Source organism: Talpa occidentalis, unplaced genomic scaffold (genome assembly GCF_014898055.3).
Source record: "Talpa occidentalis isolate TD23 unplaced genomic scaffold, MPIMG_talOcc4v2.1 talOcc4.10, whole genome shotgun sequence".
In the NCBI taxonomy this organism is placed as follows: domain Eukaryota; kingdom Metazoa; phylum Chordata; class Mammalia; order Eulipotyphla; family Talpidae; genus Talpa; species Talpa occidentalis.
Genome location: NW_023600993.1, coordinates 20213129 through 20236457, shown reverse-complemented (window position 1 = coordinate 20236457; position 23329 = coordinate 20213129). Strand labels below are relative to the sequence as shown.

Below are 23329 nucleotides of genomic sequence, written 5' to 3'. Positions count from 1 at the left end.
GATGCTTTGAGGTTTCAGTGATCACACTGACGTGTTTGCCGGACCACATACTAAACAACTAGGTTCAAAAAATTAATATGAAGACTACCTGTGAACTTGAAAGGAGAATTTTTGAAAGTTTTGTGTCTGTTAGGTTTCATCAGTGAATCAAAGTTACTGGGCACAAAGTTTTAAAATAAGCATCATGGTGCTTTTCAGACTGAAGTAGCAAAAAGTGACCCAGACAGTATTTACAGCCTCCACCATAACAATCATAGCAATCTGTAGTATTTCTGTAGCGATGAAAAGCTTGAAAGGGGTTTCACTTCATTTAGTCTGAGCTCCTAGCACCTTGGATGGTGGATCTTGTATTTGTAGTTTTTGGTAAAAGAGGAAACTAGTCATCACAGGAGTTCATGGGTTTTCTGAGGTCACTCAACAGACAAGTGGAAGCCACGTCTCCACCACCATCGCTCCTTTTGTTGCTAATCACAGAGAAGTGACCAGAAGAACTCACATTCCCAAGCCTGCCATTTCTCACAGTGGAGACCCAGAATGAGCTGAGCGTGCATGGCTATACTTGACCCCAGGGTGAGCCCTGTCTTTCCTTGGGGAACTTTTACTGGCATGTATATTTAAGTTACTCCACATTTAACACGAATATCTTCTTTATTTTGTGGCTTTCTTGTGTTTATATAAAAAGATTTTTGTCCAATTGACATTCTTTAATCACTGGATACTGGTCAGCTGGGGTAAATGTCACTTGTTGACAGCTGGTTTTTTTTTTTTTCATTCTTTTTGTTGTCCATGTCTAAATAATGACACTCCGCTTAAACCTGGAGCTTCCCAATCACATTTCACTTGGGGTCTGCTCATTCATTCATTCAACAATCATTTATTAAATTCTGCTTTTATAAACTAGTGTGCCGTGCTTGGTGCCAGGGAGGAGGAACGGTCCCTTTTCCTGACTAGTTTTCAGTAAACCACCAGAGAAAGACATGCACGTTTGTTGAGTTGTTGCCTGGATCTGTCTTATTATTAAGAATTGCACGTCATGGGGGCACAAGGGGTTCAGATGCAGCACTATGAAACTACCCACAGCATGAGTTCCATTCCAAACCAGGGAGGTGACTCACATGGTGCAGCAGACCTCTCCTGTCTCGCCCGCTGCTCCCCTCAGCAGTGTATTTCAGTAGATCTGCCTGTTCTGTTCCCCACTCTGTCTCTGGTGAATCCTCTCACCCCCCCCCACACCTCTGGCCTGTACCCCAGTTCTTGTATGCATAAATAAATAAATCTTTAAAAAAAAAAAGAATTGCACATCAATGGTGGAACTGTGATCTCGTCAAGGAGTCAGAGAAAACTTTTTTTGCAGAATAGAGACTGAGGTTGAGATGAAGCTTTCCAGACCTTCCTTGTCAATCTTGCCCTTGAGTCCATGAGTGAAGGTCCTGGGGTGTCCAGGAGAAGTAGTTCTGGGGTAGGGACCCAGGGACCAGCTGTCAGGACAGGCAGGTGGGGGGCCGGGGTGAGGCCGAGGGGGCAGGGCCATCATGACACGGAACCCCTCATAGGCCTTGTTTTGTCTTTATCCTCAGAGAAATGGGAAGCTCATAAAGGCTTAATCGGTCATATTTGTATCATAAAAAGGGTGCTTTTGTGCTCGGTGGAGAACATGGTGCTCCTTGTCGTTGAGAGGAGGGAGAAACCGGAAGTTGAGGGAACATGGAAGTGATCACAGCAACTCAGTTAAGTGATGACGGATGTTTAGATGACGGTGCTGGCAGCTTAAGGGTGGAAGGAAGTGAGTAGACAGGAAGCAAATTTGGCTGAAAAGCAGTCGGAAAGTGACCAAATGGGTATAGGGATGATAAGAGGCAACTGTCATTTTTCTCAGGGTCAGGCCAAAAGGCTGTGATTTATTTGAGACTATTTTGTTCCATCAAGTTGGCTGCAGGCCTAGTTGCCCAGCGCTCATCCATGTGCCCTCATCACCTCTCTCCACCGTCCTCAACTCCAGCTCAAAACTCATCTGCGCATCTACACCACCCCCCAGTGGTGTAGAGGACATTTTTGCCATTTCTGGTGTTCCTATTTATCCTCTTATCTTAGGCTGAAGCATAAAGAATTGTCCTTACTTTTTCAAGTCCCAATATCAGCATTCCCATCTGGTAGAACCTGTATATTTATTATTTCACACACACATACACACACAACGTGCATACACACACACAAACACACACACACACACGCTGAGCTGTTGGTAGATATTTTTTGCAGTGCCCAGGAAAAGCACAGAAGTTATGCTTTTAGTAGTAGTTCCCCACTTTTCGGAAGTTCATTTTACCACTTAGCTTTTACGGAAGTCCTGCGCTAGTGTCTGACACTGCTAGCCGAAAGAAATCCAGTGAGGGTGTTTTGCTTTTACAACAAAAGATGCAAAGCAAACACAGTGTTGAGGGTTTTTGTGTTGCAGCAGCTCCTCCAGAGGCAATGGCTCCCCAAGTGGCGAGAGTGTCGCCCTCCAAGCTCCTTCCCCAGAAACGGCTTCTGCTGGCTGTGTCATCGCCGCTTCCACTAGATGTATTATCTCAGGTTTTATGTGTTACGGAGTTTGCTCGGGTAGGTTATTTTTGGGTGTGGAAACACTCAAACATTTTCCCTTTTAAGTGGTGAGTAGACCTGGGTCACACAAGGCACCATGACACACTGGCACGGAAGGGGACCCATGGAATTGACATCCACGCTGGTTGTGCAAGACATGTATGAACAAGAATAAAGCTTGAACAGAAGAAAATTCTAGTGGCAGCTGCTGCCACTGATTATAGTTGACTTTGGAGCAGGACTGTCAACCAACTCGTGTTAATATCAGGCAGAGGAAAGTAAAGGCAAACTCTTTTTTTTTTTTTTTAAAGATTTATTTATTTATTTATACAAGCACTGGGTACAGTCAGAAGCGTGGGAGGGTGAGAGAATTCACCAGAGCCAGAGCAGGGAGCAGAACAGACAGACCTACAAAATACACTGCTGAGGGGGCACGGCAGGAGAGGTCTGCACGCCATGTGGGACCCTGGCTGGCAGCCTGAGATCAAACCGGCACTGTAGAGGCTGCAGGCAGCTTTGCAGCCCAACGCTCAACCCCTGCGCCACCAGGGGAGGCCCAGTAAAGGCAAACTCTTAAAGGGGTGTCTAAGGAACTGCAGATAGTCAATGTGTATTTGGGAGACTGAGAGGGGGGACATACAGTATGTTACCAGAATTGTTTGTACTTTTATACTCTCCCCCCAATGCTTGTTCATATATAAAATAGAAAGTTGTTTACGGTATACACTATTTGCACAAAGAAGGTGTTGAGTCCACTGGCTGAGGAGCAGAGCTCTGATAATACCTGCCCATCGCTGGCCACCTTCTCCTGCCAGTGGAGGTTCTGTGGCAACTGCGTCTTTGTTTTCCACCATATGATGATGTGAAAATAAACCACCTACCTATTTCACATGAACGGAGCCGGATGAATGAATGGATGTTTGTAAGCCCTCCGGGGTCCAGGAGGTGAAGTTATGCAAGCATCAATTGTTATTATATCACCCTTTGCCCTCGGCCCGGGGCCAATATCAACAAGTTCTCTCTTTTCCATTTACCAGGAGTTTGCCAGTAAGACTTAAATCCTGAAGGTGAACTGGGCTACGTTGTCCTTCAGCTCCCAAAGGTGCCGTGTGGCCGTGGGTGTACTTTCTCTCTCTGGGCCTCAGTTTCCTCATCTGTTAAACGAAGGGCCCTGGATCAGGGTTGGCAAACCTGTAGATCTGTTTTGTTTATTCTGTGCAGGTGTTTTGTTTTGCTTCCATTTTACTGTGATTTTGAATCCCTTTGGGGAGGGGGCGCCTTCTGGGCTTGAGCAGAGCCTTTGCTGGCTACCTTCTGCACTGGGCCTGAAGGTGTGAGCTTGCTCTCCTCCAAGTTCTTTCTTATAACTGTTTTGATTCTGCTAAGTCTACACAGTTTCGAGAACCAGAGTCTGTTTGTGAGCTGTGACAGGTATCAGCAAGTCCTTCTTACACGACTTCCTTGGCCTTTGATCTCTATTACTGGCTTCTGTGTGTATGTATTTTCCTGTCCAATAATTTGACCCATTTAATCGACGCCTTCTGCATAGTAAATACAGTTTTCTAAAACACAACTGACTTAAAATTTACACGTTTTACCAGTTGCTAACTAATTTTAAAAGCTGTGAGAATAAGAGTAATGAGTCTTTGTAAATATTGGGGGGACTGGGTGGGAGACTGAAAAAAAGCCTTTCTTTTTTCTCAGAGCATGTTACTTAAACAAGCTGCTAGAGTAGCCAATGCAGTTTTAAGTGTTTATTCTGAAATAATTTTAGACTTATATTAAAGCTGCAGAAATACCATGGGGCGATCCCACACACCTTCTTCCCGGCTTTCCTCCTCACGGTAACCTGTTTCACCCTCATGGTACAATGAGCAAGACAATGATCAAGATTAAAAAAAGGACATTTGACTAATGCCTGCTCCATGTGAATCATGCCTTATTTTAACCACTTGTTTTCAAAGAACCCCGATTAAAGGAATTTTAAGAAAAAAACTATCTACAGTAAAGGAATTGGAAATGAGTTTTTCTTTTTGTGTTGTCTGTTAGGGGACTGAAAGTTCACTAAGGTACTTCACCGTCTATTTGAGTACAGACAGGACTGTAACTTGTCATCTGATCGGGAGGGCGGTCATAATTCATCAAAGAAAAGAAGGATTCTGTTGCTGGTAAAAGGAAGTTCTAACTTCCTTTTGTGGTAGGATTCATAGAGTTTATTTTTGTGCTTTTAAAAAATATTAAACCTGATGCAGCCACAGTGGTAATTACCTTAAGTCATGCTAACATTCCTCCTGTTATTACTTCCTAAGTGCAGTTTTTTTCCACCCTCAGTAAGTGAAATGGAGTATTTACAAAGATGCAGAGTCCCTGTGATGGGAGGGGTAGAGGAGGCCTTTGTGGGAGTTAAAGCGGATCTCCATAACCAATCAAATGACTTCCCATTTTATCTCTAATAAAGCCGAGGCCATTTAAGGATCTCCGGAGCAGCTCCTGCAACTAGGGGGAAAAAAAGAAGGTCTGGGTAGAGAATCTGCAAAGTATATCACAAACACCGTGTTATTTAGTTAGTGGATTATATTGCACAATTTAGATTAATTACAGCCAGTTAGGTAGTTTCACCAGGGCATGGATTTCTCTGTCATATGTGTTTACCCCGCAACTACCAAGAGGTCACGCGCAACTGAGGTGTGTCTTCCCTGTGGCTGTGTCTGTACTTGACCAGGGCTGTTAGTGCCAACCCCTTTGTCTACCCAGGGAGGTAGCAGAAGATGCTTTCTCCCCCTGATGGCACTGGGCCACTGAGAGGTACAAAGGAAACATACTCCAAAGTCCCCCATTCTGAGAGTCACACGCATTGGGATTTTATACACATGTCTGTGCCCACTCCCTGAAAACAATCTATAAACTGAACTAAATCTCAGCTTGCCAACTTAGAAGCGAAGGAAAAAAATCTGTGTATCTGAGCACAAGTGTCTGGGTAGCAGGTCTTGGCATCTCCCTGGCCTCCTCTCATCTGTAAAGTAAATGTTAGGAAATCAGTGTTTTTCTATTTTTAGTGTTTGGCGTCGGCGGCCTTCTCTGGATGAAGCTGTGCTCTTGCAGAGAAGGAGGGAGGACCCCTTGGGTGCAAGTGGGAAGCCCAGGGTCAGCACCGCGGCTCGGCCGCTCCTTCTCTCCAGGCTCACTCTCGCCCCCTGCCGGCTGCCCTGGGATTAACAACTACTGCCTGAGGTCTCTGTGCTGGAGCCAGTGGGTCTCAGGGAATCCGTTGTCCAGGGTTGCCATATTGTCATTTGAAGGGATGGACTTCAACAGTCTCGGCCAGTCTTCAGAGTGGCATGTTACTGGTCCTCCAGAAGATAAGAGCAGGAGTTGAGAGTAAGCGGTTAGCAGTGCTTGCCCCATCTAACGTGCTATCCCAGCACGGGGCCAGTGGGCTTCTCTTGCTGAACAGGATATAGACCGAAGCATTTAGCCCCACAATAGATTGGACTTTTTCTTTTTTTTAAACTTGTGCACCACAGATAATCTGTGAAGCACTGTTCATGAATGTCAGCTCAGGCAGAACTCGAGTTTCCCTCCTAAAGATGGAATATATTCCCGAGTGTGGCCAGGATTACTGTAACATTAGGAAGCATCCTGAGAGATTTTTGAACTAAAAGAATGATGACACAAATTAAAAAAAATCCATTTATCTACTCATTAATTCTTTGATTCAATAAATGGTTATTGTTTCTCTACCCTGGGTCTGGTGAATCAGAGAGCCCAGTCCCTGACCTTGTGGGGTAACGAGGCAACTGCTGCGTTTTGTGCATTGGTTTACATTTGGGGGTTACAGGGTGTCCTGGGCACTGAGTAGGAGCACCAGGCTTGGGAACCAAAGGAGGCTCTAATCCTAAAATTAGTTGTTAAAAAAGCAAATAATTATTAAAAAGCAAATAATTCACCAACTTCAGTGATACCACCTGAGCCACTCCTGACAGGTTGTGACACATGTTTTGTGGGCTTCTATTGGGTTCACATGTGCCAGTCTGTGCTGTCCTATGTGCTGGGGATTATTTTTGTGGCTAAAACAGACACCATCCCTGCCCACATGGGGCTTGTGATCTGTGCAAGGAAACCAATAGATGGGCAAGAGGATATGGGTGTTGATGGGTCCAGAGGGAGACAGCACAGGGTGAGTATGAGTGTGGGGCTGGTGTGCTGATGGGGTTCACACCGAGTATGGCGTCTGGGCTGAGACCCGGATGGACAGGAGGGAGCCGCCAGCCTGAGAATATGAGGACAGTGAGGGCAAGAATGAGATTGGCGTGTTTGCTGGCCAGGGAGAAAGCCAGCCTGATGGAGAGGAGTAATGGAGAGGTGGGAGGGCCTGAGTGATGAGTCAGGGTTAGAAGCCAAGTACAACAGGAGGTCGCAGAAAGGTGGTCAACCAACATGGCATGACTCGATTTACATTTGAAATTAGTGGCACACCTCCTCGCCCCCCACCCAGGCTCCTGTGGATAGAGAAGAGCAGGGTGGAAGGGAGGCTGGTGCCAGGCAGTGGTGCAGGCAGAGGAGCGGGTAGCTGGGGATGCAGGGTGACAGCAGCCTGAGAGGAAAAACAGACTGGGGTTGGTGGCGACTTGAATGTGGGAGGTCAAGGAAAAACAGGGATCAAGAATGGCCTCTGAACTTTCGTCTAAGCTGGTGCCTGTGACTGAGATGGGCAGCACTGGGGGGAATTTAGTACTGGGAGCAGGTCACAGGTTCAATTGGGATGCCTGCATCTTTTCTTTGAAGGATGCACCCCACTCGGCTGGAGTTTCCTTACACCCTACACAGGAGTGCCTGGGGCCTGTGACCTCTCTGGGGGCTCTTAACCAACGAGAAGTCTCCCAGGAGCCAGAACTGCTCCCTGCCTCAGGTTTAGATGGCCCTGTCAGGGCTCACCTTGGAATCTGATGGAAACTACCCCCTGGAGAGTTCTGGCTTAGATGCAACCCTTGCTTTCCTCTCCAGGGAGTGTTTCCTGAATAAATTGTCTGCCTCTCGGAGACTTGCTTTAAGATAAGATCTACCCTTCCCTGCTGCACTCCCGCCCCCATTTTGGGTTATAGACGTTAGTGGTGCATAATCATCTTTGTTAATTTAAAATGGGATTCGATGAAGTATTTTAAAGCACGCCTAACTTTCCAAAATTTTTTTCAGAATAGTTTCCATTTTAGCAGCCATCAAGTGGAAAGGATTTTTATTTTTTATCCTACAGGCAATTGTCTGTTTCTACTGATTCTGGTGAATTTGTTTACTGTTTAATGAAGTGGAACATTTCCAGAGAGTTATCTATTCTCATTCTTCCAGCTCAGAGAGTAGATGCTAATCTTAAACTGATAAAACTATTAGATGATTATTTCCTGTTGACACACTGAATCAATAAAATGATGGAGATTAAACCAGGGAATAAGATGGGGTGTTTAACATGGGTTGATTGTGGTGGATGTGATCTTTTAGCAAAAGAAACCTGCCATCTTTTCCACATATTTTCATGTGCTAATCACTATGCTTTCATTTCCACTTCTAAAAAAAACCAGTTTGTAGCTATGGTTTGAACAGGAATTTGAAGCCCACAGGACAGTACGTCTGTCTGGAATTTTCCCTCTGTCTTTGAGGGAAAAAAAGTACAAGTAGATACTACTTATTCTGACTGGATTTCTATTTATTTCAGGACTTTTGGGGATACTTTAACATCTCTGTATAAAAAACATTGGGATCTTTTGCTTTGAAAGAATAATATGCACATTGTGCTCTCTCTCTTTTTTTTTCCCCTCCCTTTCAGGATAGAGCAGAAGCTAAATCAAGTCTCTATCTGAATATCTCCCAAGACAAATTTTTAAGGTTCCCAAGCAAGTGGGATTTTCTTTGCTTGTGGGAGAGTTGCATACCCACAATAGCCTCTCTTACCTTTTGCAGTCTTCACTGTGAGATTGGGATTAGTAAATGTTCAATAAATGCTTGTTGAGTGAATGAGTACATGGTGTTACATCCTAGGAATACTCCTAAAATATTCATATTGTTCATATTGCACTTTTCTTGGTGTGCATCTGTGATGAGAACCTTGGTCCCCAACTCTTAATTTCAGCTCACCTGCAATATACATGACAACCATATTGGGACACATATGACAATTATATTGGGAATGTTGCAACAGGAACTTTGTTGCCGCTTTGCAGAGAGAACACGATGCGGGACACAGCAGTTGTGGAGCAGGTTTGCAAGGCAAGACTCTGCTACTGGAGCAGAAGTTCTTGTGCCATTTATTGAAAATATACAGGCTAGTAATAGCTGATCATGCAACAGTGGTATGAGAAATAAAGTCCTGAGGCGAGGGGGTTGAAGGTTTGCGAGGAACAGAGAAGGGGACATCATAGACCATATGTCAGAGACATTTGTGTCAACCAAATATTTGACGTTATCACAGGCAGAGTTATCCCGAGACCACCATGGAGGTAGTCACACAATCTGGGTCAACAGTGGCCTAGGAGGCCCCGGGTCTGCCTCCTGATATGGGCTATTGTCTGTAGGTAGTGAAGGAATGCTCTGCTGTGATTTGCAGACAGCAAATAGGTCACAGTTGCCCATGAGTGGCAGCTCATAGGAACCCACAGGAAAACCTTTTAAAAATCCTCAGGTAAACCATCTGTTTATTTCACAAAATCAAATTTCACTCGATTCTATGGCAGTGAAACCACATGGGTGCATTCCTTTTGCTTCTTAAATACTTTTGAAACTCTTGGATTTTGACCACTGATTTCACAATACAATGAGGCAAGCAATTTTAAGACAGAGTTGCATGCATTTTCAGGCCTGAAAACACTGAAGTCACGCTGTGGCATTGAAGCATGGTTGAAAAATTTTACTGCCAATCAAATTCAATAGAATATTTAATTTGGTATTTGCTACATAATTGAAAATGGATACCTTCACCTTTGTTTTTGTGTCTTTTCTGGAAACTGAATGAGAAATTAAGGTACAAGAGGCAAACAGATGCATTTTTTTCTTTGTCCATTGGTGAGCTCATACTTACCTTTTGAGTGGGAGTGGGAAAAGTATTAAAGTGTGTCCTAGGAAGGGGGATTACAAAGCTTCATTCAGAAGATTGCACAGACTGTTGGGCTGTCTTTTCAGACAGGCCGACTCACTGTCCCTATTGTTTAAAAACAACAACAGCGACAACACCCAAATTCAACCTGGGTAAATTTTAAAGATCTTATTGACTTTATCCAGTGACTCATGAATCAGGCAGTTTCCAATCTAACAGATAGAAAGGAGCTCTGAGGAGCTGGACAAAAAGAAGCACTTTTGTATAAGTCTAGCAGGCTAGGGATGGAGCGGGAGCAAGTAAGTCACACTAGTCTACAAGCGGATTGGTCATTGCAGAGCACCTTCCCCGAGCGGGGAGGCAGGGCTTCTCAGGCACATTCCCTAACTAATGCTCATTAGGCAATTCCTGATCGGCTGCTTTAAGTTTCTGGGGAAGCCAAAACTACAGTTAAATCTGGTGACATTGGGCTTGGCATAAGAGATTCCATTTTGGCCTGTGCTGTCGTTTCTAAGAGGATGACTCGGTGACTTCAGGGGCTCTATAAGGCTGATCCAAGTCTTGTAGAAGAACCTAGGACCGCAGTTGACCCACTTGGGGATTCGGGTGGCAGTTCAAAAGCTTTAGAGAAATGTTGGGGGTCCAAAAGCATTTTGGGCACTTTCTGTGACCGGTAATCCTTGTTTAAAAATGAGTGAGAATTTCTCTGGGGCTCTTACGTGCCTGACTGTGATGAAGGAGGAACCCCATGGAGTAACAGCGTTAGGACGCTTGTTGAGAAAGCATCAGTTGGGCTTCCGTTAGTTGCTTGTGGATATAAATGGGGGTACTTTTCCTGACAAGCAGAATAATACTTGCTGAGGCAGTGAATACTCAGAATGTCTGAATTCAATGATGACTCAGAAAATAGGTTCATGGGTCACTGCAATTATTAATTATGTTCTGAATGGGTCCAAAGACCTTTGTATGATAAATAATGAATGGTCTTTGTATTATCATTTTAATTATCGCATGAGGAGTTAAATGCTAGTGTTTACGTGTTTAAATAAATATTACAAGTGAATTTTGCCTGTATTAATTGAGAAGATTTTGGAGCACTTGACTCAACTGAAGTTCTTTTCCCCCTTTGAAAGGAATGCCATGTTAATTCGGGGGCATTGATGTTTTACAATGCCTGATCAAGACAAAAAGGTGAAGACCACAGAAAAATCAACTGATAAGAAACAGCAAGGAGTCACCACCAGGTAATCCTAGATACTGAGCCTTTGCTAGTTATTAACTCAGGCAGTAGCTAGTCACCAGATTTAGTGGCTTTTTGAGAAATAGAGTAGGGCCTTGGCAACCGCTCCTCTGGGTTACGATGTTGACTGAAATGTTTGATCATTTCTAGGGCTTCCAAAGGGGCACATGCATCAGTCTGCAGGAATGGCCTCCAAGTGGTGATGACATCAGGGGGTAACAGGACCTCATGCACCTGGATTTTCTGTTGACTGACATTGTGTTGTTCTTTCTCCTAGGGACTATTCAGATCTTAAAAGACTTCGCTGCCTTTTGAACGTTCAGTCAAGCAAACAACAGGTAGTGTTATCAAAGAACATGCGTGCCCCATAAAAGGGAAACCACACGTTTCCAAAGGGATCCGTTTCACACCTCTATGAGCCATAGACCCTTGTCACTGTTCTTTCACAGTTTTGTCCTTCTTCATCCGGTGGTTTCTCTCATTCCTGGTTGCAGCTTTTGCCAAGTTGGCAGGCTTTTCACTCACCTCTCAGGCTGGTTTACCCCGTTTTCATCAACATGTGTCCCCACTGCCAAAGCTCTTTAGTCTAGAAACAGTGTGCTTGCTCTTCTGCTGAATGCCCGAGGGTCACCTCTTCAGAACTCTCAGGAAATCAATTGTTCCAAAACACTGTTTTCTTACTTTTCTACTCTCCCCCTCCACCCGCATCCTATCCACTTGCCACCCTACCACTCTTGAGGTGCGCTGCAAATGGTATCTCCGCAAACAGGCTGGGGGAGGAGTGAGTTTGAATTTTTACAATATTTTTACAATAGCATCTTCCTTTTTTTTTTTTTTACTAGAGAAAGAATGGTACCTCTGCTTGAACTTTGAAGATTTTTCTTTTTGGTTTTGCTTCTGTAAGGCTTTGGAGAGTCATGGGATTAGAGGCCATCCATGGAAGTTTGGGATACAACACCATGAAGTTAATAATAATAATAATAATAATAATAATAATAACAACAACAACAATAACCACTACAACTATAATAACAGACACTTATTTAGCACTGACAGCTTTGCAGATGGCAGGGCTGGGGGCTGAGTCCGGGTGACCTGGCTCCACAGTCTCCTGTGCTCCACTTGTGTGGGTGGATGTGCCTTCAGAGCTCCCGTGCTGGTAGCACAGTCCGAATGGATTTGGTTGTATGGACTCCATTTACCAGAGCACTGTGGCATATTTATCTAGCGTTTGCCTGATAGTGGAGAATGCCCTCCTGATGATCTGATGGCATCTACAGGCCAAATAATAATGGTTCTTATTTAGGCGAAGCTTTTGATATGGCACTTTTCCTGCATTACCTCACTTAATAACCACAGCTCCCACTTTAACAGATAGGAAACTGAGGGACAGGGGTGTGAGTTACTTTCCCAGGATCATATGGCCTGTCAGTGCTGGAATACAGATCTGAATTCAAACACCCTCTTCTTTGCGATGTGTGCCTCTAACCAGAGGTAAAAGTACAGTTCAAAAAATAGTTCTGTGAGCATTGATTTGTCATCCACATGGCCTTCAAATATCTTTTCTCCTCCCCATCCTGCTTCTCTGCTATTGATGTCACAACACCCCCACCTCCTCCTGAATTTTTTCCTCCTCATCTAAACTGTGTGAGGAGTCACTCTTACTTTGTGCATCTCTTTATGGCTAACAACAGTCTTCCTGGCTCACTGCTCACAAGTCTTCACAAATGATTGCCCGGGGTCAAGTCCATGCTTCCTTAGTAAGGATGACTCAGCATACAGTTTGGGTTGTGGCTCCCATCCTCAGTGCATAGTCCGAGAGGCAATCACAATGTCAGAGGCCTCTACTTATTGCCTTTCTGAGGCCCTTCTTCCTTCCACATTTCTTTCCTATAAAATCTACCTATTCCAAGACCTGGATGTAATAACACCTCCTCCACAAAAATGCTCTCTTTCTTCCCCCACGCCCTCTCTTTCATTGCTGTGGCATTATTCTCTTCCTTGTTTTGGAAACACTTGTCTGCCTATCTGACACCACTGCCAGCAATGTTGACTTTTGACTTCGGTTCACAGTATCTTCTAGTTGGTGAGATTTTGCACATTGAATCATGACTAAAATTTGGACTGGCTCATGAGTATGGGGACCCCCCCCAACCTCCTGACCAGGGGGAAAGAGAAACCAGGGGTAGTTTTTGGCTCTAATTTTCCAAAGTTGAAGTTCATCTTCATCAGATTTCTGTGTCCCCCTTCAACACCATTTCCTTATTAACACCTGGAAGGATTAATTCAAATGAATTTAATCTTTTTCCCTCTTAAGCCAATTTTAGATTCTGCAATCTGCTCTGGCAAGTTCACATGGTCTATCTTTTTGTAAAATATCTCACACATACAGAGATGTGAGTTTGTAATACAGCGTGTCATTAGTATGCAGAAAGTAGATGGTTTTAAGAAAAAATGAAAATATCTGTCCCCAATTATATAAAGGTCCTGAGGTTCCTGGAATTCACCCTTAATTCTGTTTGTAAAACTTTCATGCATTTATACTTTCAGAAAAGTAAATATTATAACAGACATCCTGTTTTCCTTTCTGAACAACAATGTATAGATTTTCATGGGAGAAGAAAGTACTGAAGAGAATAAATCAAGAATTTATCCCTTGTTTGTTCCGGAAAGAATGTAAGGAGGCTTATAAAGATACCTAAATTGTGACAGGTCATTATAAATTAAAAGCAGGGCCAAAGAAGAAAGAAAAACTTGGCTCAGGTACCAAGTGGAATTGATTCAGGCAAAAATGCCCATCAGACTATGCAAGAGGACCATACATGTGACTCTGAGGTTTCTAGCTGTCAATTTGAAAAAGGATTCCTGGGACTAAAGCCCGCTTACCTGAATTTCTGTTCTAACAGGACCTGGCCTGTTATTTGTAAATGGGCCAGCGTGGCTAATTACCTGGTTGCAGAGGAAATCTACACTGTGGGCTTAGGCAGAGAAATGCAAAGATCAGAGCGCCCTTCACCTAAATCTGATGAGTCAAGCCACTTCCCTCATTGTCCCGTGTGTTCTGGGCTTCTCTGCTTTGCCTCTGTGTCCGGACAGCTCTGGCTGTCTCTGGGTGTCTCTGCCAACCTTGCTGCGCCTCGTTAGTGTGGTTGTTCTCTAGAACAGTCCCTCTGTTTGTCAGACTGGGGGACACAGGCCCTGGGGCAGGGGGCTCCCCTTTTTTGTCATCTGGGTTACAATCATCCTAACCCTGCAGAACCAAATACTTTGAGAAAAAGAACTGGCCCAGGGTTGTTGAAGCAAAGTCAAATGACAGATGTGAAGTTGTTTAGAGCTTTCGCCTGAGCATTTCGCAAATCTTAAAGTAATATATCTGGAACTGAAATCCTTTTGTTGTTGTTGTTTGTTTTTTTTCTTTTTACATTTAAAACCATAGGGGACTGGGTTAAAACCATGGATTGCCTTGAAATAAAAGAGGTTTTGATAGGTGCTATGGAAGGGAAGAGAAGCGAGCAGGGTTCTTGTGTTCAGAGAGACCAGGGAGAGGAATGTCACTTCTGGTACAGGACAAGGCAGGCCGTGAATCCTGGATGAGTGGAACAAACAGCAGGTTTATGGACTCGGAGGAGGTTGCAGGAAGGAGGTGTTCTTGAAAAAATGGGCTGATTTTCCATCAGTGAGATTGATGGGAAAGTCATCCCAGGGGAAGGAGTAAGTAGTCAGACAGACCATTTTTTTTTTAAAGATTTATTTTTTATTTATACAATAGCTGGGGTACAGGCCAGAGGTGCAGGAGGGTGAGAGGATTCACCAGAGGCAGAGCGGGGAGCACAACAGGCAGACACACCGAAAGCACTGCTGAGGGGAGCAGCGGGCGAGACAGGAGAGATCTGCCGCGCCATGTGGGACTCTCCCTGGCCTGCTGGGAATCGAACCCATGCTGCAGAGGCTGCGGACAGCTTCACAGTGCTGCACTCAACCTGTTGTGCCACCGGGGAGGCCCAGATAGACCATTTTGCTTTAATATTTTTGTCTTTCCTTCAGCTATCTCTATATTTACCTCTCTGGCAAATGTGTCTGCCACTAACGTGCTGAGTGGATGAACTCATCAGGAGGTGGTTTACCAGATGAATCAGTTTAGTAAAAAGGGTGAGGACAAAGTGAGCTTTCCTTCAATAGCTTTGCATTTGCTCAGCTATGATGTGCCAGGTTCTGTGAGAGATGCTCAGAGCACAAAGGTGGACAGATGCGACAAGCTTGCAGTGGCCGGCTTCCAGAAGGAAAGACTGGCATGTGAGCGAGACCTTGGGCTCTTTCTTCCCAGGGGGCTGGGGAAGATAGCTTTCAAATTGGAGATCTTTCAACCTTTCACCAGTGGGCAAGGACTTATGTGACTGTATTGTGCTGTATTTGTGAGGCCTGACATTTCAGATTTGGGATCGCTCAGAACATTCTGTCAGATGTAGAGGACCTTAACAGAATGAATGGCTTCACAGGACAGAGCTGGGTAAGGGAGTTACTTCCGGCTCTGCCTCTGCATCTCTGGGTGTGAGTGCTGTCCCACACCCTTGGCTGGACTGACTTCTGTATGACAGGAGATGACAAAAGCTAGACAGAAGGTCCGAGGAACTGGGATGCAAAAGGACTGTGGGTTTTGAGTTGGGTTCTGAACTCCCCTTGCTTCTGTCTGAAGCAACCAGGTCGCACCAAGCCTTCTACACTTAAGTCCCTCCTCTTTGCAACTGTAGATGCCAAGTCCAGCTCATCCACTCAGTCTGCGGGAGTTCCTCCAGCACCAGCGGCCTGCTCTGATGGCAGAGGGCCCGGCTGCCCTGCAGCTTGCCTCCCGCCAGCACATGGGCTGGCTCTCCTGCCGCCGCTACCCTTCTTGTGACAGGGCTTCTGGGAGCTGAGGTGACAGCAGGGGTTTTGAAACCCCCTGGGCCTGGAAAACCCATGTCCCGTGCTGTGTACTGGGACCTGTGCTGTGTCACATAGGAAAATAACTCATTGCTGTGCTTTCATTTCCAATACCATGTGGGTTATCCGCTCACATCCAGAAATCACCTACTTTGTAAGGATGGATCTTATTTATTTGGCAAATATGTCTATGCAGTGAGACTCACTATTCATACTCACTATGAATGAGTATCTGTGCAGTACTTAGAACTATGCCTGCCACTGAAGTGCTTTGTAAGTACCCTCTCATTTCATCTTTGTAATATCTTGAAGATATGCACTATTATTTTCATTTTATTGATGTGGAGATGGATATGCTGGGAGTTCGACTTTTCCAAGTTCATGGAGCTAATAATTCCTGGTAGATTTATTTATTTATCTATTATATTCAAAAGGGCAGTTTCACTTCAAAAAGGGAAAGGAAGTCAAGGACACTTGCACAGACACAAGTGGGCAGAAAGAGCGGCCCCTGACAGGGACAGGTTTGTCAAAAGAGGGGCCTTCAGAGTCCCAGGCTGGCAGTCCTGGGGGGGGCGCTCCCGCTGCGCTTGGCAAGGGGAGAAGGTTGGCGAAGAGAAACACCTGCTCAGCCACAGGTGGGCAGGAGAGCTCTGCTCCTGGTGGACTTAAACCCCAAACATGTGCATGGAGTTTGTTTTCTTCCCCACTAGACACGCTGTCTCTAGTGCTGATGTGCCGTTTTGTGGGGGTCGAGGGCTGACCCCTGAACTGAGATAGAAAGGTAGTTGCACAGGATGGAAGATTTACGATTGATATTTTGAAAGTTCACCTGTGACTGGCATCTGATGAAAAAGGATCTGGTGTTCTGTGTTTTTTTAGCTATTAAAAGATGTTGTTATTAAAATACATCTTTCTGTGATCTGCCTGCCTTCTGGCAAGTCAGACGTGCTGCCTTTGCATAAGGAAATGGTCTTCCTGAAGATCAAATACTTGAATGGAATAAGAAAAGTGCAACATTTTGCAGCTTTGTTTGATAAGTTTAACATATGGAATGGAATTTGTTACTGGAAAATGGGTCTTTTGTTTACTGTGCTCTCTGGCCTCATCTGGAGTCATTTAGTTACTGGTAAAAGATCCCCCACTTGTACTTTGGAAAGAATAGCGTATTTTCTTCCACTCCGCTCAGCTTTATGGGGTTATGAGAAACAGATCTCAGGTTATCCTGACAATAGGTAAATATTGGTAAGTGAAACTCTTTGAAAGCTGATAACTTGGCAATGTATTCCATAAATAGCTGGCAGTTTAAATTGTAAATGGGGCATACTCAGGTTGTTGTAGTTAATATAAACACATTTTTCCTTTTCCTATGGTAAAATCAACCATGATTTTAATGATTTCCATGAATAGGATTAAGTTATCAGGATGGGCAGACTGATGAAAAGCAAAAGAATCTTCTTACCACTTTTCTCCCTATCACCTGGCAAGCAGAGTACAGGACCCGGGGTCCATGGTGAAGAACAAAGCCTCAAGTTGGGGTTCTGTTCTACACCCGTGGGTTCCAAATGGGTCTGGAAATGCTTTAGTTCGGTGGTACGTTTGACCCTCTGAGAAGCTGCAAAAGTGCTTCATGCCGAGGCCTCACCCAGATCTGTATCCCCAGCACCGTTGGAGGCGCTGGAGACAGCACTGGACAGAAACAGGCAAGTTCCTGCTCGTGTGGCGCTGACACAATCAAGGGAGGCTGGGAATACACAAGTAACTGTGAGATGGGACAGGTGGTGTTACAAACTACACACTGCAAAGAAAAATGAAGCAGTGTCAAGTAGAGAGAGAACACGTTTAAGTCAGAGGTGTTTAAAGTGTGGGGAACCCCTATATTTGACATAGCTGTTGTGTTTGTTGGTTTGGAAGCAACTTCATTTCCTTCATCCCTAATCCCATTTGCCCCTTTAGCTACTTTTTTGATCCCGTGCTGAACTGTCATCCTCTTTCTCCACCCTGTGTGTCTCTCTCTGTAGCTTCCAGCCATTAACTTTGATAGCACCCCAAATAGCATGACGAAGTCTGAGCCAGCCATCAAGGTGGGCGGACACAGAGCTCGAGGTCAGTGGCACGAGTCCACCGAAGCTGTTGAACTTGAAAATTTTAGGTAAGAAATCCTGAACCCCCTCTTGCCTTTACCCACAGATTCTGATCAGTCTGGAACTTTGTTTAAGTTTCTCACAGGAGGCATGACTTAGAGCCCGTTTCATAACTTACCACAGGAGTTCTTAATTTAATCATTTTAGTTCGTATCTAAACTATTCCCAGAAGTGATGTGTGACCAACAGGATCAGTGGCTGCAAGTGGACCTGACCTGGGACGGTGCTCTGAGCACACTCACTGATGCACTTCTGGCTTTTGCTCCATGAGGAAGTATTTCAGATTATTGACCCAACAAGCCTGGCTCCCTGCTTTGCCTTCTGTTTCTGGTCTGTCCCTGTCTTGCCTACATAAAGAAGGCTGTTGCTGTGAATAAATGTGGCAGCTGAAGGCTGTGGTTGTCAAAACAACCTGGATTTCCACCAGGTGTGAAGGGATCACGCCTCACCTTCAACACCCAGAGTGTTGGCCGTGTTTGTCTCTCCTGTCACCATGCACACGACCAGCAGCCACAAATTCTCATAGCCACTCCCTTTTCAGAAGCTGGTTCTCTCAGTTTTACAGTGTGGAAGGTTGGCACTAAGAGCTGTGTAAATAATGAATGGCCTGAAATATCATCATGAATATTCTGGAAGGATCACTTATTTATTTGGCCTACATTGTGTTTCCCTGCCCTTCTCTGACAATGAATTTAATCATCCATAGAAGTCACATGGTGTGAATTGACCCTCACATATTTATATATGTATTTCTGGTGAAGAACACTATATTCTTTAAGAATTGTTACATATTCAGTCTACCTGAGTTCATATATTAAGAAAGGGCTGCAGTCTTCATTTGGCGGGTAACAGTAGGCCTTTGAGGTGGTATGTTCAGGAGGGTAACAGTAGGCCTTTGAGGTGGTATATTCACTAATGCCAGCTTAGGGCCTGAACTGGACCTAGCTCTTAAAACTGGCCTATTTTAGTATGCACAGAAACATTGTGTCACATATTCTATGGCAATGTGAGTCTTGTGTGTTGTCATTCATGGGCTCCCAGTTTTGAAGTAGGATCTTTTGAGGGTATTTTTAACCTCTTTGATGGGCTGTAATATCAGAAAAAAGAAGTCGAAGCTGGGATATCTCAAATCTCAAGACAATGTAAGACGCACACACACACCCTATAAACAATCAGCAGTCACAAAAACTCTCACAGTTGAAGGGGTGCAGATGTCTCCTCCACCATGTTCTCTGCAAGGAAATGTGGATGGCAACTGCTGGTGTTGACTACAGTGACTGCAGCAGTCAGAGAGGCTCTGGGTGGGTAGAAAAGTGAAGGGACAAAATTCTTTTCTATCGCATAGTTGTCCAGGTAATATGCCCCCTGTGAAAATATGCTCCATGTGAAAATTTCAGCTCAGTGTTTACAGGGAATAATTTAGTTATTATGGCAAAATGAAATGTATCCTTGACCATAATCTTTATTATATCATTGAATTTCTGTTTCCTATTTTATCTTTTCTGCATTGGTAACTTTGAGGCAACCTAAATAATTATTACAAAATGTTTTCCTGTTTGTTTCATCTCAGTATAAACTACAAGAATGAGAGAAATTTCAGCCAACATCCCCAGCATAAACTCTTTCAGGAGATCTTTACAGCGTTGGTGAAAAATAGGCTCATATGCAGGTAAGATTGTCCCAAAAAAGGGAGATGTTTGCCCAAGAATTTCGTATTTTAGATATCTTATTTCTAGCATGTGGTTTGAAGCAATTTACAAGATTGAACACAACATACTTCAAGGATAAAATAGAGCAGAGGCCCTTCAGAAAGCCATGTATGACATTGCAGCTGATCTCATTAAGGCTACCCTGGCTAGGTCCTGAATTGAGCTGAATTTTTTTATCTATAAGGCAAAATGGGTGAACACCCAAGTTACATCATTTACTTCTTATGAATTTGGATACTCAAGAGGAATTTTTTGCTGGGATCTTCATGAAAGAGACACTGAGTAACACCAAAGCTTCCATCCTCATGGTACACTTTTGTGGTCGATACAAGGACTGGTTAAATGGACTGCCCCAGCCTGGAACTTGGGGAACCACTGGGTGTGTAACATCCGGTCACAGCCCAGTGACAACACTTCTCAGGATTAAACCAAACATCCTTTCCTCTCCTTGGTCTTAACCAGGGGCAGTGTTGGGGCTATTAGTTAGTATTCTTGACTTTCTCTTGCAAATAGAGCATCAGGGTTTTCGGTGAATCATTGGCTGGTGCCATTTTGTAATCAGGGCTGAATTTTCTGTTACCGGCTGCTTGCTGTGAGAGCTGGCTATGCTGCTGCAGATGAAAAGGATGCTCTTGTCATGGTGGAACTTGCCTTCTACTTTTCCAGCAGGCCCAGGCCCATGCCCCACGCACGTGGGCTGAGAAGAGGCCTATCAGCAACTTTGAATCTTCCCACCATGGTGGGACTTGATTGAGATATCTTAATTCTGTCCCAGTGGGAGATGGAAAAAAATTACTCCTATTCTGGAAAACAGGAGAAATATTAATAATTTAATGCCTGAACCAAAATAAAAGTCTGATGTGGTCCAGTGGCTTTAAGCAGAACTGCATCCTGATGGGTCCTCTGTGATGAATCAGTTACTAAATATAGACCTACGTAGTGGCCTAATGATTTAGCTTTTTGGGTGGTGTTTTCTATGGTGTTTTTAGTATTGCACAGTGACTGCCAAATACATTGGCTTAGTTTAAGGCCATCAAGGATTGGGACTGCATCTGTTGTGCCTTTGTACTTGGTTTAAACAAAGGATTGTCAGGCTGGCTCAGATGACACAAGAAGCCTAGAACCTTTGCCACAGTTTTGTAATTCAGTTTCTTCTCAGTTTTCAACAATGTCCTCAAAGAGTGTTGGAGGTTAATGAACACCACAAATGACCTGAAGTTGTCCTCAACTGTTTTCTTCTTGAGCCTGAACAGAGTCAAACAATGGTTCGTAGAATACTAATGTCTGAAATGGTGTTAGGAAATGAATTTCTTCAATATATATTTTGGACTGTCATGGACTCTTCTTAGATATCAAAGGATATCTAACTGGCTAGTATTGGGTTGCAGCTTTGGGGGAAGACAGATCTCCTGGGAAAGTCTGAAGGCACTAGATGCAGAAATTGTCGGGGAAGATAACTGGGCAAGGGTTGGAAAAGATCTTAAGAATTCTGAAGTCAACAGATACAGGGCCTTTTCGAAATCTTCCTGATTAATGAGGCATCTTAGATTGGATGGAGTTACTGGCTTACAACATGAGCCATCCCTGGAAATCTTTAAGTTATGAAGAGATGATTTTAGCTCTTTGCTTTCACAGTAGGAGAGGCAACTTAGGAATGTAGAGCATTGAGAGCATCATTTTATGTCATCCTTTGGCAACTGACAGAATGGTATGTTCAGTTTTATTCTAAACCCAGCACTGGGTGGAAAATGGCTTAGATATGAGGGTCTTCCAGGGCTCCTCACCCTGGGTAGCTTTGCTAAATTGCCAGAACTACCATTTCTCTTTTCCTTCTAGCTTGAGATTTAGAGAAGACTTGCATCATCTTGGGACCTTCTTTTGTATATGGCTTCCTCGACCTTTTCTTTCTGAACACGAGGTTTAATGCTGACTGGAAGGCTTGGATTCGATCCAACCAACAAATTATTTAGCTTCTATTATGTGCAAGAAAGCGAGGGAGCAAATGTTGGAAAAGAAAGAGAGGGTGAAAAGACAAAGATGAATAGAACATGTGATTCTTTCTTCCTAGGGACTCAGTGTCTACTTGGGTCAAAGAGGTACCCACTATCCTAATGCAAGGGAAAATGTAAATGTAAATTATTAAGACTACTAAAGACTAGATGAGATAGGGGTGTGTGGATGGTGGTCTTTGATCCTTCTGGTCATAGGCAAGATTGGGCATTTCAGGATGTTACGCCATTTGGTTTTACCATGAGAATATTGAGGATTTAGTCTCATCTGTGACGTGAGTCTTTCCAACTTCTCTCTCAGTTTATGCTCTGTTGATATTCTTTTGGACCATGCCCAACCTCAATCTTCCCCTAAAGCACAGTTTGGGATACCTCCTTTCAGAGTCCTTTTCCTAAAATTGACCGGTGATTACTCCCTTGTTCTCAGAAGTGAAATTGCCAGGTGGCATCTGAAACAAGACAGGACTTGTTAATCCACATTCAGGTAAGGTAATGCTGCAGCTCCCTCATGGCAGTTCTCAAAGGGCAAGTGAGAATATTGCCTCTGAACCTGGGGTTACTCGTGGTTACAAATGGTGATGAGTCTTGAAGTGTGGCACAGTATTGAAGCACATTATGATCTTCTAACAGATACCATTTGTCTACCATAGAGTCTGCTGATAGAAAGTAAATCCTCCCTTTTTAATCTCATCTGTCCAGGGAAGTACTGAGTGTGCATGATGTCCAAGACTGAGGCTGCTATGAGGTTATGGAGGAAAGTTCCTAGTTGTTGCAAAATTGACATATTTTCCAGTTACTGACCATATTTGAAGTTGCCTCTATTCAAGTACCTCTTCTATGTATCCATTCCTCTGAGCTCTCTCTTTGATAGTTCAAAGACTAAAATGGCCTTTAACAACTCCTTGCCTAGGAAAAGGAAGGACTGGTTGTCTTGGCCAAGTCTGGCAGATAGTCCAAGCCCGGAGAAGATCTTCAAGTCAGGGCCACAAATTAGATAAAGGTTTATGAAGGTACAAAGAGTCTTGGGTTTGGGTCCTTAGATACTTTAAAAAATTTTCTAACGGGCAGGCTATACCTCGAGCTCTTTAGCTGGGTCACAAAGTGCTCTGAGATCTTTTTCCTCTTGGCCTCACCCCTCACTCCTGCTCTGAGCATCCTTTGGGCTCACCAAGGACAAAGCGAACCCCTCCTGTTCCTTAGAAAGTTATTCTTTCTCACCGCTGAGCCATGGCCCATGCTAAGCCTTGCCTACCTCTGTCTTTCTGGTGGTTCTGAACTCTCAGCTGCACTGACCCCCCTCTCCCTTCCATGAATCTGGGCCCCTGCTCTCCCTCACTACACACTGAGTCCCTGGAGGACAGACCTTGGGGCTTTTATCCAAAACCCAGGCCACTGACACGGTTTGACTAGAGAGCTTGGAGGCTGAGTGTCTTCATAAAGTGGAATTTCTTTGCACTGAATTATTTTTATCAGTAAATATGGAAAATTATAAAAAGTGAAAATTTACTCTATACTACTCTTAGAAAGAGCTACAATGGCCCTCGCTACGTATTTCCTTTCCTTTTCTTCAGGATATAATTTATTTTTTAAATTAAATTAAATTATTTATTTTCTTACATCGCTGTTAATTTTTGGGCAGTGTTTGA

General features: G+C 44.0%; 1 protein-coding gene across 1 annotated transcript in view; it reads left to right on the top strand.

Moving 5' to 3' along the window:
* LOC119237561 (serine/threonine-protein kinase Nek10) overlaps positions 1 to 23329 on the top strand; it is a 104652-nt gene that overhangs the window by 2168 nt on the left and 79155 nt on the right. The window contains exons 2-5 of the mRNA XM_054699014.1: positions 10798 to 10908; positions 11182 to 11242; positions 17843 to 17973; positions 19536 to 19634. Coding sequence (XP_054554989.1) covers positions 10835 to 10908; positions 11182 to 11242; positions 17843 to 17973; positions 19536 to 19634 — 365 coding nt within the window. The 5' untranslated portion in view covers positions 10798 to 10834. The remainder of the gene's footprint in view (positions 1 to 10797; positions 10909 to 11181; positions 11243 to 17842; positions 17974 to 19535; positions 19635 to 23329) is intronic.